This window comes from Xenopus tropicalis, chromosome 1, assembly GCF_000004195.4.
Source record: "Xenopus tropicalis strain Nigerian chromosome 1, UCB_Xtro_10.0, whole genome shotgun sequence".
Taxonomy (NCBI): Eukaryota; Metazoa; Chordata; class Amphibia; order Anura; family Pipidae; genus Xenopus; species Xenopus tropicalis.
In genome coordinates this window covers 45,330,751-45,345,279 of record NC_030677.2, presented here as the reverse complement: position 1 = coordinate 45,345,279, position 14,529 = coordinate 45,330,751, and the positions used below count along the sequence as shown (strand labels likewise).

General features: G+C 40.3%; 1 protein-coding gene across 1 annotated transcript in view; it reads left to right on the top strand.

The window, feature by feature from the left end:
- wwc2 (WW and C2 domain containing 2) overlaps positions 1-13,071 on the top strand; it is a 96,425-nt gene extending 83,354 nt beyond the window's left edge. Inside the window, 6 exon segments of the mRNA NM_001004872.1 lie at positions 2,906-3,101; positions 4,878-5,042; positions 9,440-9,532; positions 10,858-11,100; positions 11,733-11,860; positions 12,854-13,071. Coding sequence (NP_001004872.1) covers positions 2,906-3,101; positions 4,878-5,042; positions 9,440-9,532; positions 10,858-11,100; positions 11,733-11,860; positions 12,854-12,920 — 892 coding nt within the window. The 3' untranslated portion in view covers positions 12,921-13,071.
- Positions 13,072-14,529: the final 1,458 nt, after the last annotated feature.

The window sequence follows — 14,529 nt, the reverse complement described above, 5'->3', positions numbered from 1 at the left end:
AAACTGCCGGGGTACAGATGTTAGAACAGCATTGTATGTAGCAGACAGATGGTGTCGAAGTCCCCCGCCTCTGTTAAGGGATGGTTTCTCCACTTTGACATGAATGGCCTCTTTTACACCTCTTTCAAACCAGCGGTCTTCTTTGTCCAAAATTTGGACATTGCTATTTTCAAAGGAGTGTCCCTTGTCTTTTAGGTGTAGAAAGACAGCAGAGTCCTGGCCTGTAGTGTTCGCCCTCCTATGCTGAGCCATTCGCTTGGAGAGCAGTTGCTTTGTCTCACCAATGTAAAGGTCTGTGCACTCCTCGCTACACTGGACTGCGTATACAACATTGCTTTGTTTTTCCTTTGGTGTTGGATCCTTTGGGTGTACAAGTTTTTGTCTCAGTGTGTTGCTAGGTTTGAAAAACACAGGGATGTGGTGTTTGTTGAAAATTCTCCTGAGTTTCTCCGACACTCCTGCTACATAGGGGATGACTATATTGCGCCTTCTCTCTGCCTCAGGACGGTTATTCCTTTTGGTGTTCCTGTTGGGCTCAGTTGCTCTTGTTTTGACAAAGGCCCAGTCTGGGTAGCCACAAGCTTTCAGTGCTCCTCTGAGATGTTTACATTCCTTGTCCTTGGACTCTGTATCAGTTGTTACACTTCCACCAAGATTCAAGGAGTCAAACTAGAGGCAGAAGAAACTATGGTATCATATGATGTCACTTCACTGTTCACATGTATACCTACCACAGAGGCTACTGAGACTGTAAGAAATCGACTGCAGAAAGATAACACCCTCAACAGCAGAACGAAACTCAGTCCCAACCAAGTATGTTTATTGTTAGATTTGTGCCTGAACACCACATACTTCAAATACAAGGACCAATTTTACAGGCAAAAACATGGCTGTGCAATGGGTTCACCAGTTTCTCCCATTGTAGCAAACTTGTATATGGAAGAAGTGGAAAGGAAGGCCCTACTCACATTCAATGGAACTACACCAAGTCACTGGTTCGGGTATGTAGATGACACATGGGTTAAAATCAGATCCAACGAAGTGGCGGCCTTTTCAGAACACATTAACTCAGTGGACAACAACATCAAGTTCACAAGGGAGGATGTCCATGAGAACAAACTTGCTTTTTTGGACTGTTTGATATCCATTCAAGAGGGGGGTATCTTGAAAACAGAAGTATACAGGAAACCCACTCACACGGATCAATATCTGTTGTTCGATTCCCACCATCCGCTGGAACACAAACTGGGTGTCATTAGAACTCTACACCACAGGGCGGAAAGTGTAACAACTGATACAGAGTCCAAGGACAAGGAATGTAAACATCTCAGAGGAGCACTGAAAGCTTGTGGCTACCCAGACTGGGCCTTTGTCAAAACAAGAGCAACTGAGCCCAACAGGAACACCAAAAGGAATAACCGTCCTGAGGCAGAGAGAAGGCGCAATATAGTCATCCCCTATGTAGCAGGAGTGTCGGAGAAACTCAGGAGAATTTTCAACAAACACCACATCCCTGTGTTTTTCAAACCTAGCAACACACTGAGACAAAAACTTGTACACCCAAAGGATCCAACACCAAAGGAAAAACAAAGCAATGTTGTATACGCAGTCCAGTGTAGCGAGGAGTGCACAGACCTTTACATTGGTGAGACAAAGCAACTGCTCTCCAAGCGAATGGCTCAGCATAGGAGGGCGAACACTACAGGCCAGGACTCTGCTGTCTTTCTACACCTAAAAGACAAGGGACACTCCTTTGAAAATAGCAATGTCCAAATTTTGGACAAAGAAGACCGCTGGTTTGAAAGAGGTGTAAAAGAGGCCATTCATGTCAAAGTGGAGAAACCATCCCTTAACAGAGGCGGGGGACTTCGACACCATCTGTCTGCTACATACAATGCTGTTCTAACATCTGTACCCCGGCAGTTTCAGAACTCTTCACACATCCATTCATGCAACTCTAACAAGTAACACCTGTTTGAAGAGTTGCATGATACTTGGGTAATCCTTTCAAAGTAACTCCACAGCATTCACACCTCTGTGAGTTTCAGATGTCACCTTTCTGAAGAGTTACATAGTGCCATTGCGATTGGATTAGTGGAAGAGTATATATGCTGAGGACTTCCCATACCAGTCAGTTGAACTGAAGAAGCTGCTCGGATGAGTAGTGAAACGTCTTCAATGATTACTAAACAAGTCCAGTTGCTTCAAATTTATTTATACTAGATATACCATGACCTGGATGAATGAAAATCTTCATAGACACATGTATAAAAGTAACTAAAATATAATGTGCTGCTGCCCTGCACTGGTAAAAGTTGTGTGTTTACTTCAGAAAGTCTACTATAATTTATATAAATAAGCTGCTGTGTAGTATGGGGGCAGCCATTCAAAGGAGAAAAGGCACAGGCACATAGCAGATAACAGAAAAAACACTATTGTATTCTACAGAACTTGTCTGTTATCTGCTATGTAACCTGTGCCTTTTTTCCAGCTTGAATGGCTGCCCCCGTGGCTACACAGCAGCTTATTATATAAATTATAGTAGTGTTACTGTAGCAAACACACCAGTTTTACCAGTGCAGGGCAACAGTGCATTATATTTTTATTACTTTAAAGCTCTTTTATTTTTTGGTGTTACTGTTCCTTTAAAAGAAAAGTATCATTTCATACAAAAACAGGTTCAGGCACTTAGTCAGGCAGGCTCACCTTTTATTTAAAAAAATACCTTTATACCTTTAATAAATCATTCTTAGCATTTTATTACACAAGACCCTATGGACTACTGCATGTTTCATTCTGGTTAATTTTACTTATTTGAAAGCACCAAGGCCATAGAATGCACAGTAATATAATAGATACTGTATACCACATTGACCGATATATATATATAAATATATGTTTATAGGCCAGAGATGGCACCAGAAGAATCGTTCAGCACCCTGGAGGAACATGAGGCAGACCTGCTGCTCAGTGGTGAATACTACGCTGTGCCGCTGCAGTTATCCTCTGAAACGACAGAGAAATCTGAAGAACTCTATGGAGAAACAAGCAACTGGGACTCTGTTGTGTCTCCTCTCCCTCAAGCTGAGCTTCCAACTCTGGTACATTTTGCACCTTACCCTCTCTCTGCCTTTCCTGCTGAACACGTTGAAGGCATCACTGCCTCTTGGCCAGACAAGGAGAGCAGCAAGAGCTCATTCCATACCAGAAATAATGTCACTAGTAGATTTAAAATCATTCAGTTTGATTCATTGAAATGCCAGCAGGAGTTCAAGTTGGATATTTGCAGTCAGGGCTTCTTTTTTTATCCAAGGGGAGAAGGATAATCTTGGAAATCCTATTTATTTTCATTGTAGCCCTCCCATTCACACAGCTAGTGTAACCTTCTAATGAGGAGCACTGGCTGGGCAAGCTCACCTCAGCATGTAGTTGTGCTTCACAGTAATATATGATATATCTGCACACAGTGAAAACAGGCTAAAGCAGTATTGAATGTTTCCATGCTGCTCTGGGTCATTTAGATGGGTAGAATTCTATTTTTCGGTCGCGGTTGTTATTTCTTTGGCCACATTATCTTCAAATAACACCCAGGTGCAAGCTGAGAGTCATATTTTTGAGCAAGGTAAATATCAGTTTCAGCAATATCCGTTTATTTAGGAAAATCACCCTCTGCTTTACTTTACTGTAAATTCATCTCCTTCCCGTCCCTGCAGCTGTTGCAAATGCCACCTCCTTTCAGCAAACTATTGGCTTGCAAAGCATGATTAGAGTTTTATTTCCCAGGAGTAAGGTTCTGAGGCTTTAACCTCTGTTGTGCATGGCAGCATTCCTACCAATATCCCTGTGTCCCTGGCCTTAATTTATTACCCATATCAGCACTCCGTTACACTTGTGCTTAATGGTCTTATGATGTCTTCATTCTCTTTTATGAAAGACAATGGCAGACAAGTGATGAAATATAGGCTTTGCGATTTGACAGAGGATTTCCGGGTTTCCATAAACCATATGAACCTGAAGCATATTATTCTAAAATAAATTAGAGGCAAAGTTATAGCAATTACGAGCTTCAAGTCAGGTCCAGCAACTAATAAAATGTTTGCTTTTTAAACAGCAGACTAATAAATGCTAAATGCTGGTTGGCTGCTGAGAGTTAATGGGTCTAGAGAAACCTTTACCTCTCTACAGGGCTGAAGGAAGACTATAACAATGGCATTGCAGGAAGATTGGTGGCCCCATCTTAGAATAAGTCGGAACTGTAACTTTCAGTACTGATGCTGGAATAATGCATTGCCATATTTTTAATTCCTAATATAAAAAGCATATTTTACTGAAAGGTTTTATTCCAAGGCTACTAAAAGTTGACATAGAGTTGGGGGTTGCCAAGGGGTGGCTCAGTAGGATGAAAGCTCATGCTCACCGAGGAAACAATAGGTAAAAAGATGGGGGAATGCAGTGACCAAGAAAGAACAAAATACCCTTTGATGTAGAATAAGCACCTAATTTAGCAGTAATTTCCTTTGCACTTTAAGATATTAGACTCCACAGGGCAAACCAATCCATGCTTCCAATGACATCCTATGACTTTGTAATGAGAAAATATTGAAAAGTGATGATGCAAGAAATGATCTGTGGGAACTGCAGGCCCTCCGAGGTGCAAGAGCCCAATAACAGTTTAACATTCATACCGCCAAAGCCTCCCAAACCTCAGTGTTTCATAAAGTCTTTGCCTTTGCTAGACAGGCTAGTACATGAGAATGCTCTGTAAGCAGACACAGTAGCCCAAACCATGCCGAGTATCTGTTATCAATGTAAAACTACTAATCTTTTTTTTTTTTTTTTTTTTTTTCTTATTCTTTCATCTTGATCTCCAATAATAGGTTGACAAGGAAACGAATACAGAAGAAGCACTTCAAGAAAATCTTTCAGTTCGACCAAAAGAGAGAGCAAACCTTGGATCCAGGCAGCGGCCTTTTGTTCGTAACAGCATGATTGTCCGTTCTCAGACCTTTTCCCCAGGAGAAAAGAATCAATATATATGTAGGGTAAGGCTGTAATTAAAATCTTTTATCATTATCATGCATTAGAATAAGTCATTTTTTCCTGGCTGCCTGACTTTGATCAGCCAAGAAATCATTCCCTAGTATTTTTTCATACCTATAGAAGTGTCCTGCACAGTGATGTAATCAGTACTGATACATACAGCTGGCATTACACACGTCAGCAGCAGCCCAATGCTATGCTAGGAGGCATGTTTAAGGAAAAAGGCATCTGCTGTTGAGCCCATGGGAGATTGCTGCTAACATTCACAGCTCACGAGGATCAACTACATGCAAAGGAAGTGCAAGCACATAAGACTGAGTGATTATTTACTATGCATGTTTCAGGGAGTGCCTGCATTCTCAACTGTAACTGGTCCTTAAAGGGATTGTTCAGTATGTTTAGTATGATGTAGATAGTAATATTCTGAGACAATTTGCAATTGGTCTTCATTTTTCATTATTTTTAGTTTTTTTTAATATTTCAGTTTTTGTTCAGCAGCTCTCCAGCTCGGAGTTTCAGCAGCTATTTGGTTGCTAGGATCCAAATGACCTTAGCAACCAGGGTGTGGTTTGAATGAAAGACTGATATATGAATAGGAAAGGAGTTGAATAGAAAAATAACTACTAAAAAGTAGCAATAATAATAAGTAGTTTCACAAAGCAATCGTTCTTTGGCTGCGGGGGTCACTGACCCCCCCCCCCCGTTTGAAAGCTGCAATGAATTAAAAGAAGAAGGCAAATAATTAAAAAAACTATAAATAATGAAGACCAATTGAAATGTTGTTTAGAATTGGCCATGCTACAACATACTAAAAGTTAAGCTAAAGGTGAACTACCTCTTTAATGGAAATGTAAATTCTCAAAACAAATGAATTGAAAATTGTTTCTCTAAGCACTTTTTTAAAAAATTTTTAGATTTCAAGATATTAGCAGTTTAAATGAAGTTCAGATCAGATGCCGCTCTGCTTAGAAAAGAGAACTGTCTGTAAATTTAACACGATTCCTACCAATTAGTCGCCTTGTTTCAAAAAAAAAAATCCATCTTTATTTTAGCGTCTGGCAGGGGAGATCCTACAGATCATAAACCAAAATTGAATTTTGCATAAATGACCCGCGCCAATTATGGTTATGGTTCACTATTGAAAATAGCAGAGAGGAATAGAAACACTGCTAATTATTGTATAATATTGCGTAGAAAGGGCTGTGTCCTTATTGTCCGCTTAATATGGCGCAGTCGCATATTACAGGGGTTTGGAGGGGATGCTGTAAAGCCAGTATAACGCTTTGCAAATCTTTTTAAGAAACTGCTAACTTTGGCTCATGATCCCCGCTGTGAGTTAGTCAAGGGAACTGACATGACAAGCCCTCCCTCTTGCAATTACAAAACATTAGCCGGTAGCTCTAAGTGATTCCTCACATTACAGTGCCTGGCATATACCCACACCACCTCAGTAGAAGTCATTGTGCAAGCTACACATTAGTATACCATCATTTCCAGGAAGCATATAAATCGGCTATACTAATGGTATATAGATCAAATATCAGCAGGTAATCTGCATTCATTTTAAGGGGACAATCAGACTGAACCAGCCCCCCCCCCCCCCCCCCCCCCCCCATGAATTTGCTGGAAACATCAATCAGACATTGATAATCATTTGTTCCTCTTGTAAACTGACCAGCTGGATCCTGACCAGAAATGGCATTATCTGCCCCGAGATTAGGCCCCGCCTCTTGTATCATAAGCAGCAGCATTAACTCTTGCTATTGCTTTCTCCATGCAGAAGGTTGCAGCTGAGAGCTCTGCTGTCTCTGCTGATGGTTGTCACCATTTTCCTCACATAAAAGGTTCCACTCACAGCCAGCAACTGTTGTGACTATAATTCCCACAATACGTTAAAAGCAGAAAGTAATGATTTAGTACAAGAACCAAATACTTTGACGATACCCTGCTAACTATATCCAATCATAAGGAACGCTGTAATATTGTTTTTTTCTGTCTATGGCTTCTATAAAGCAGGTGTTTCATAATATTAAAGTGGATACTATGTGTAATAACTCTATGTGTAATTCATAGTAACCATCCCATAATGCGGAAGGGGGAAAGATGCAGCCCTGTATAGGGTACATTTCACAGGCATTTCTTTTAATCACAGGGGTGAGTTGTCGACGTATTAAATTGATACTTTCATAGTTACATAAAAACCACATGCAAATTATGAGCTGACTAGGCATACAGCTTGGGATTTCTATGGGAATCCATTTCATAGGAAAAGATTTTGTAACCCAAAAGTACATGCGACCCTACCCTTTATAAAATGCGTTGTGCATGAGGAAATAAATCCTGCAGGCAAATTTCCTAATTTTTCTGTATATTAAAGTTTCAACATATTCTAAAGCAATTCTGTTGGACTGGTTTACAGAGTGGTTGGAGGGGGGGGACTTTATAAAGCTTTCAAGGCATCCATATCACTCTAAAAATGTTAGCAGGTAAACAAAACTAGAGGTCTGTATGTCCACAAGTGCAGCGAGCAAAGAGACAAAGAGAATTTTGCCAAAATGAATTTGCGTTCCGTCATTTCTGGTGTTCAGTGTGCAAGTGATGTGTGCGCCCTATTCTTCCAGCGATTGATGCAGAGCGCCAGGGGAACCATGGAGTTACCGCCTCATAGGAGGTGGTAGAAGCTCTAGGGTTTCAGCACTTGATTTGCTGGAGGGACTAAGCAGTGCCAAGTGCAACTATAGGCAAGTGCTTGGAGTTTGTTTTGACATAAGTACCTTTATTGAAATGCAGGGAGCACAACTGCACTTGCGGGTATAAATGAGCCCTTATGTCTTGCAACAATTTTTACATCTCTGCTCCCAGCCATGGTCTTTCTAGAAGGTAGACAGACTAAATTGCCCAGAATTCCCTTTCTGGTAGCTGTGGCAGTAGCCTGACAGAAACTATACTAATATTAGTTATTGGCAGGTTTCAAGAAACTGAATGAGAGTGTAAAATGTTCACAAACATCCGGGGGAGCTTCACACATAGTGGCCTCTCCCAAAGGGAAAAGTTCAGCAATACAACACCTATAGTAGCAAGTATACCTCGGGGGCCTATGTTTGCCCGTTCCCCCCAGAATTTACACAAAATGCAGGGCACCCTTGGATTCCACGGTACACCTCTGCACCTAACATAACAGCACCCATGGCAGTACTTGGAGTAATAGCCTCAGAGTCAGGATTGTGGGGGCAGCAGTTACATTACACTGATTGGCTTCTTTTTGGAACATTATTCCTTCTTTTTGTCCAAAGCAAAAAATAATTCTTTCCTACATGCAAAAATAAGCCAAAATGTGCTTTACTTACCAATAAAGAACGGAGGTAATGAAATTGTTATGCGGAATATCAAGGGATCCAGGGTTAGATTTCTGTTTCCAGCACCTTCCATTTGAAGTTTATGACTTTATCTCATGCAAAGCTCTTATTTTTCCCTTACAGACATCATTGTATGCAAACTCTGCATTCCTGCTCATATTGCTGCAGGCTATTGCTTGTAGAAATCCTTCCCAGAATTACCACTTAATGCAGGATATTCTAATGTTTGTTTTAAAGACTTTATTGCATCAGTAAGCATTATCAATGAGAACCATGGAGTATAATGTTTTATATGCACCTGTACCTTGCGTCCCATTGGTGTAATGTTGTGATACTTTGCTTTTGTGAACTCCGTCTTTTCAATAAGAAGTTTACAGCCAGATATTCAAAACATTTTCTGATCGCAATAAATCAAAGGACATGTAAACACACGATAAATAAATACTGTAAAATTGCTCAGATTGCTTTACTAAGCACTTTTGCAATCAACATTTTTTTAATTTAATTTTCAAGATATTAGCAAACTTAGCAGCTGCTGGTCAGTTTTCCTAACTGCACTACACATGGTCAGAAGTACTTACCAGCAGATGGCACAGTTATATTACCCACTGTAATAGTCCTAATATTTTATTACTTTTGAGGGTTTACATTTTCTTTAAAATGAAATCTATTGTTAAAAGCAAATCTTTTTCATTAGACCTACAGGCCACCATCTTGGTAAGGAAGACCCTTTCCGTCATTCTGAGACATCAAGTAGATCTGGGGTTTCCTGCTGTCCTTCCCTGTTCCTTGTACTTTGTTTCTTTAAGCTGCCTGTAATCTGACCAATATTTTATGGCTTAAATTTAAATGAATATTATTTTTTTAATATAAAAAGCCCCTTGTGCCATTGTTTTCAGGACGAGCCTTGCGCTTACTGTGCCTGTCAGACTAACAGGAGGTGATATCTGGGTGCTTTTTCAGTGGTTGGGGAAAGGAAGTCTAAGCTCAGGCCAGAAATAATGCGTCTTATTTAAATTTAATGCACTATTCTCTCTTCACAGCTGAATCGAAGCGACAGTGACAGCTCTACCCTCGCCAAAAAGTCTCCATTCATTAGGAATGCCAATGAGAGACGAAGTCTGAGAGTCAAGCGGGTATGCAATTATGGAGCTTTAATTCAGTCTTGACACTGTAGCCATTTACATGTTTCATAATAAAGTACTGCAGCTGTGCCAGTCTGATGCTGTATTAATACAAAAACAAAATCTCATGCTGATATTCAAACAGCCACCCAGTGATTCTCCTAATCTTACAAGGAAACCATTTGCAAGCAACTTCCCTAAATATGGAAGGATAATTTCAGCGCTACTAAAACCATATAAGAATGCATATACACTTTCAGCACTAAGTTAGCCCAAGAACAGTAACCCATTGCAACCAGGTAGCGCTTACTGGTCACCTGTTTATAAACAAACATCTTATTGGTTGCTATGGGTTACTGCTCCTGGGCAAACTTAGTACCTTTTTTATTATATATGGGCAGGGCCGGAACTAGGGGTAGGCAGAAGAGCCAGCTGCCTAGGGCGCAACGATTGAGGGGCGCCAGGCAGGAGCCTCTCCTGCCTACCCCATGTGCTACTTTGTCATTGCCTCCGCCGCTTGTCATTAGCGGCGGAGGCAATGACCGATCTAATCGCCCCGCCCCCCCCTGCACCGCCTCCTGTGCCTTGGCGCGCATGCATGAAGGTGGGCGGAGTTGGCCGACCGGGTTGCCTAGGGGCGCCCGGTCGGCTTGGCCTCCCCCTGTATATGGGGGTGAATGTTGCACCCCTTTATGAAAGTTCTGTAGGAACAAGAATATATTGTTTTGTCAATCACTGGGAGAGTGGTGTGCAGCTCCCATAACATCATTAGTGACACATTATTTGTGTGTTTAACTATTGAATACCTGAATCACTCTTTACTAGACTTATAGATCACATTGTTAGGTGCCCACATCATTTGCACAAATGGTTTCCTTGTAAGATTAGGATGAGCATGATTTGTATTTACAGATATAGGATCTGTTATCCAGAAACCATTAAAAGCAAATAATTCAGATGTTTGAAAATGGTTCCCTTTTTCTGTAATAATTAAACAGTACCATGTAAATGATCCCAACTAAGGTATTATTATACATTATTGGAGGCAAAATAATCCTCTTGTGTTTATATCATATCTCAATGATTTTTAGTAGACTTGAGGTATGGAGATGCAAATTATAGAAAGATCCCTTATCCAGAAAACCCAGAGCCTGAGCATTCTGCATAATTGGTCCCATACCTGTATTTATGAATACAAGATCCTATATTTTGTATCTCAACAGATGCATCTTCATAGACACAAAGCATTTGTGTTTTTTATATACTAATGTTATATACTGTACTGTATCATTTTATAAACTAAGAGGTTAAAAAAGCAATATTTCTGCTGTACATAGCCCATCTGCCAGCCGATGACCAGAAGAACTGTGCATGAATGTCGTGAGAGGACCTCTCTAGACTTGGAGCTGGATCTCCAAGCATCGCTTACCAGACAGAGTCGGCTCAATGATGAGCTGCAGTCTCTACGAGACCTAAAGCAGAGGCTGGAGGAGATGAAAGCCAGAGGAGAGACAGAGTTGCCACTTTGTGTACTGGAAGATGAGCGTTTCCAGAGGCTCTTGAAACAAGCTGAAAAACAGGTACAGGGTGAACAAATCTTTGTGAGATTAATAAGCCTTAAATGGACAATATACTTCTTTCTCAACATATATGCAATGAATAGGGTTTGTGCTGAACTTGCTGTTTGCTTGTTTTAATCTATGTTTTTTTTTTATTTCTAGAGCTAAACAGGGCAAACAAGGAACCTCTAGATTCTAGAGCTAGAATAATCTCCCTACATGATTTAAGTTTATCTGTGCATTGGCAATCTACCTTGCAAAGATAATAAAGTAGCATTGCTTGGCCTGTTTGTTAAAGAAATAACAAAAACTATAGATTTTTTTGCAATTAAAGCAATAGGCAAAAATATGCTCAGCACAAGCCCTATTCATTGCACTTGTGTTGATAAAGTGGGGTACACTGCCTCTTTAAACAGGGGCCTACAGCTGATCACTTCACTAGGGTGTTACTCACAGAATTGATCTTGGCTACATAAATCACAAGTTTTTGTTTTTCACACATTTGCCCATAACATATTGCATTCCCATACTATCTTGCCAAATCAGACACAGAAATAAGTTGTCAGAAAAGAGTTGTGCACTTTTTTTGAATGTGCTTTGTATCTGACAGGCGATGTCTTAACAGCATGCTAAGCATTTCTGTATATCTGTAGGCTGAACAGTCAAAAGAGGAACAAAAGCAGGGTCTGAATGCTGAAAAATTGATGAGAAAAGCCTCAAAAGATGTTTGCAGGCTCAGAGAACAGAGCCAGAAGGTGCCTCTTCAAGTTCAGTCATTCAGGTGAGGCTCTCTCTGTGCTGTACAGTATAATCAGGCATTGCTACTACATTACTCATTTATACCTCTTACAGCTTTGATACTTTTTAAGTTTACGTCTGTAATATCTAAATATTTATCTTTTATGTATTTATGCAAATGAGCAGAAAACAATTGTGCACACTAAAAGCTACACATTGATTCATGGTATGTTAAAAAACCATCATGTTGTTATTATGAAGAGTTCACCACAAGCAATCTGTGTGGTTTTTTGTTTGTTTTTGGTTTTTTTTACACACAATGAAACATTCTTTCCCAGAAACCAGCATCATTGTGCAGAATTTTACATGCAACACAACTTAGGCTGAGTTGTCAATCCTGGCTTAAAAGTTGCATCTGTTTCATATCTTAGGTGCCCCTTACAACAGTTGCATCAATTCAGCTGGTGCATGGGGGACACCTAGGCAGCAAATAATGGGGGGCTCTGTACTCAGGCAGCTGCGCAACGATTGGGGGGCGCCAGGCAGGAGCCTCTCCTGCCTACCTCTAGTCAGCGATCCTTTTCGCATCGCCCATTGCCGCTCTCAAACTGCGCATGCGCGCCAAACGAAACTGGGGGGATGTGCGCGGTGCAGGGGCGTGGTGGCCGACCTGTTGCCTAGGGCGCCCGGTCAGCTCGGCCCGCCCCTGTCTGTACTTATTGCCTGCTCAAATACAGGGCCCCCTCTTTACTTTGTGCCTTAGCAATAAGCATGTTGGCACACAGCATAGAAGGCCACTTATAGGCACAATGAGCCTAGTGAATAGTGATTTAAAAGGTGCATTTCTTTACCCATTTTTGCATCTAGCACTTGGGGCACAAGTGCCAGAGAGTTTTGAAAGCTAATGCTAGCAGAAATGACTGGAGATGCCTTGCTTGTGTATTGTACAAGGATGTTCAGTAAGTGTTTAAGCTAGTGGTCTACATGGGGGGAAATCTGTACCTAGTGTTTAACACAAATGTTCCTTTTATTGCAGGGAGAAGATTACCTACTTCACGAGAGCAAAGATCAGCATACCATCCCTGTCAGCCGATGATGTATAGTCATATTCTATTTTTTATAGCTGTATTTTTCCGAACCTCCATCTTTATAGATGAACTTTTTTGTAGCATAGATATATCTGCTTTTATGGGAAAAAATATTTTTTTTACAGTAGCCCATCATTTGTAAAATACCGAATTAATATACATATAAGAAAAAAAAAAATACCAAAAAAAAAATGCAACCAAAGTAGGCTAATTTGGTACATTGATGGTAATTTTGTACAGTTTGTGTGTTATAAACATGTATTCCTAATATTTTGTAAAATCAGCGCAAAGAAACATTGGACGCATGAAGTAAGTGTCACTGCGCTCTGAAATACTGCATATAGCAAACTGGTTTAACGATTTCGCTCTTTTTTTTTTTTCATGTAAGCTGACTGTGAAAATGGCAAACCAGCCATATATATAAATATATATATATAAATATTATTTTTTTTGCACCAGAGACTGACTTTTTAAAGTCAAAACCTTTCTCCAAAACATAAAGGCTGGCTCATGAACCAGTTGCTTGTGAGATAGCTTGGTGGTGCTTTCTTTGTTGTTATGAAGAGTTCAGTTTGATGATAGTCTGATAGCTGCCTTACAGTTTCAGTTATAGTAAAGTATCAAGTGACCCTCAGACTAAAGAAAAAGCATTACCAAAAATGTAAATAATTTCCCTTCCAGGTGGGCTCATATAAAAAAGGCACATATACATTTTATTGTCAGAAATATATATTTATTTTTACATAAACATAGATTATTTCTCAGATTGAAAGGCAACCATGATAGTCTGTCTGTGGCTCACAAGGACCATTCCCTCACCTCCTCTTTGACTGGAAGGTCATTCAACCCATTTCTTTCCTTTTTTTATGTTGAAGTGATGGATTCTGGGACTTGAAGTTCCTTTGCTTTCCAGAAAATCTGTGGATCACCCACCATGGATGGCAGAGAGAATGCATAACTACAAAGGAAGGTTTGGCTGAAGGTCCCTCCAGACTAAATCAGCAGCTTATTGGCACAGGTATGCCACCCAGCAACTGGGCTGCCCTACAGATATATGGGCAAAAATCGTCCTAATATTTAGACATGCACTGAATTGACTATTTTCGGTTTCAGCCTAACCCCTAACACTTTGTGAAAGATTTGCCTGAATATCGAACCAAATCTGAATCCCAATTTGGCCAGGAGTGTGAAGCCTGGCAGATTTCCGTATGTCCCACTGGATAAAGTGATCATTGGCCCTAGGGCCAATTATTGGATTAGCCCATTCCCAAATCAAGCCTAATGAGGTTGAGTAAATGGTGCCTGAGCGTCAAAGGCAGACCATTGTGGTTTCCATTCCATCTAAAGAATCATCTATGCACCTGTAATAAATATAAGTTTAGTTTTCTACATAAGCTCAAGTCAAAAAGGGGAATGGTCTCACTTTAAATACATCATTCAGCTTCACAGAACCTACAGTTTTAGATAGTATGCCTCAAATAATGATTTTTTTAATTGCTGTTTCTAATATACTGCTTTTGTAAGCTGTAGGTTTTAATAATGAGTTTGAATAATACTCCTCCCTGTGATATAGGCTCAGGAGTCATGTCACTGATATGCTCAACTCTTAAAATTTGATACATTT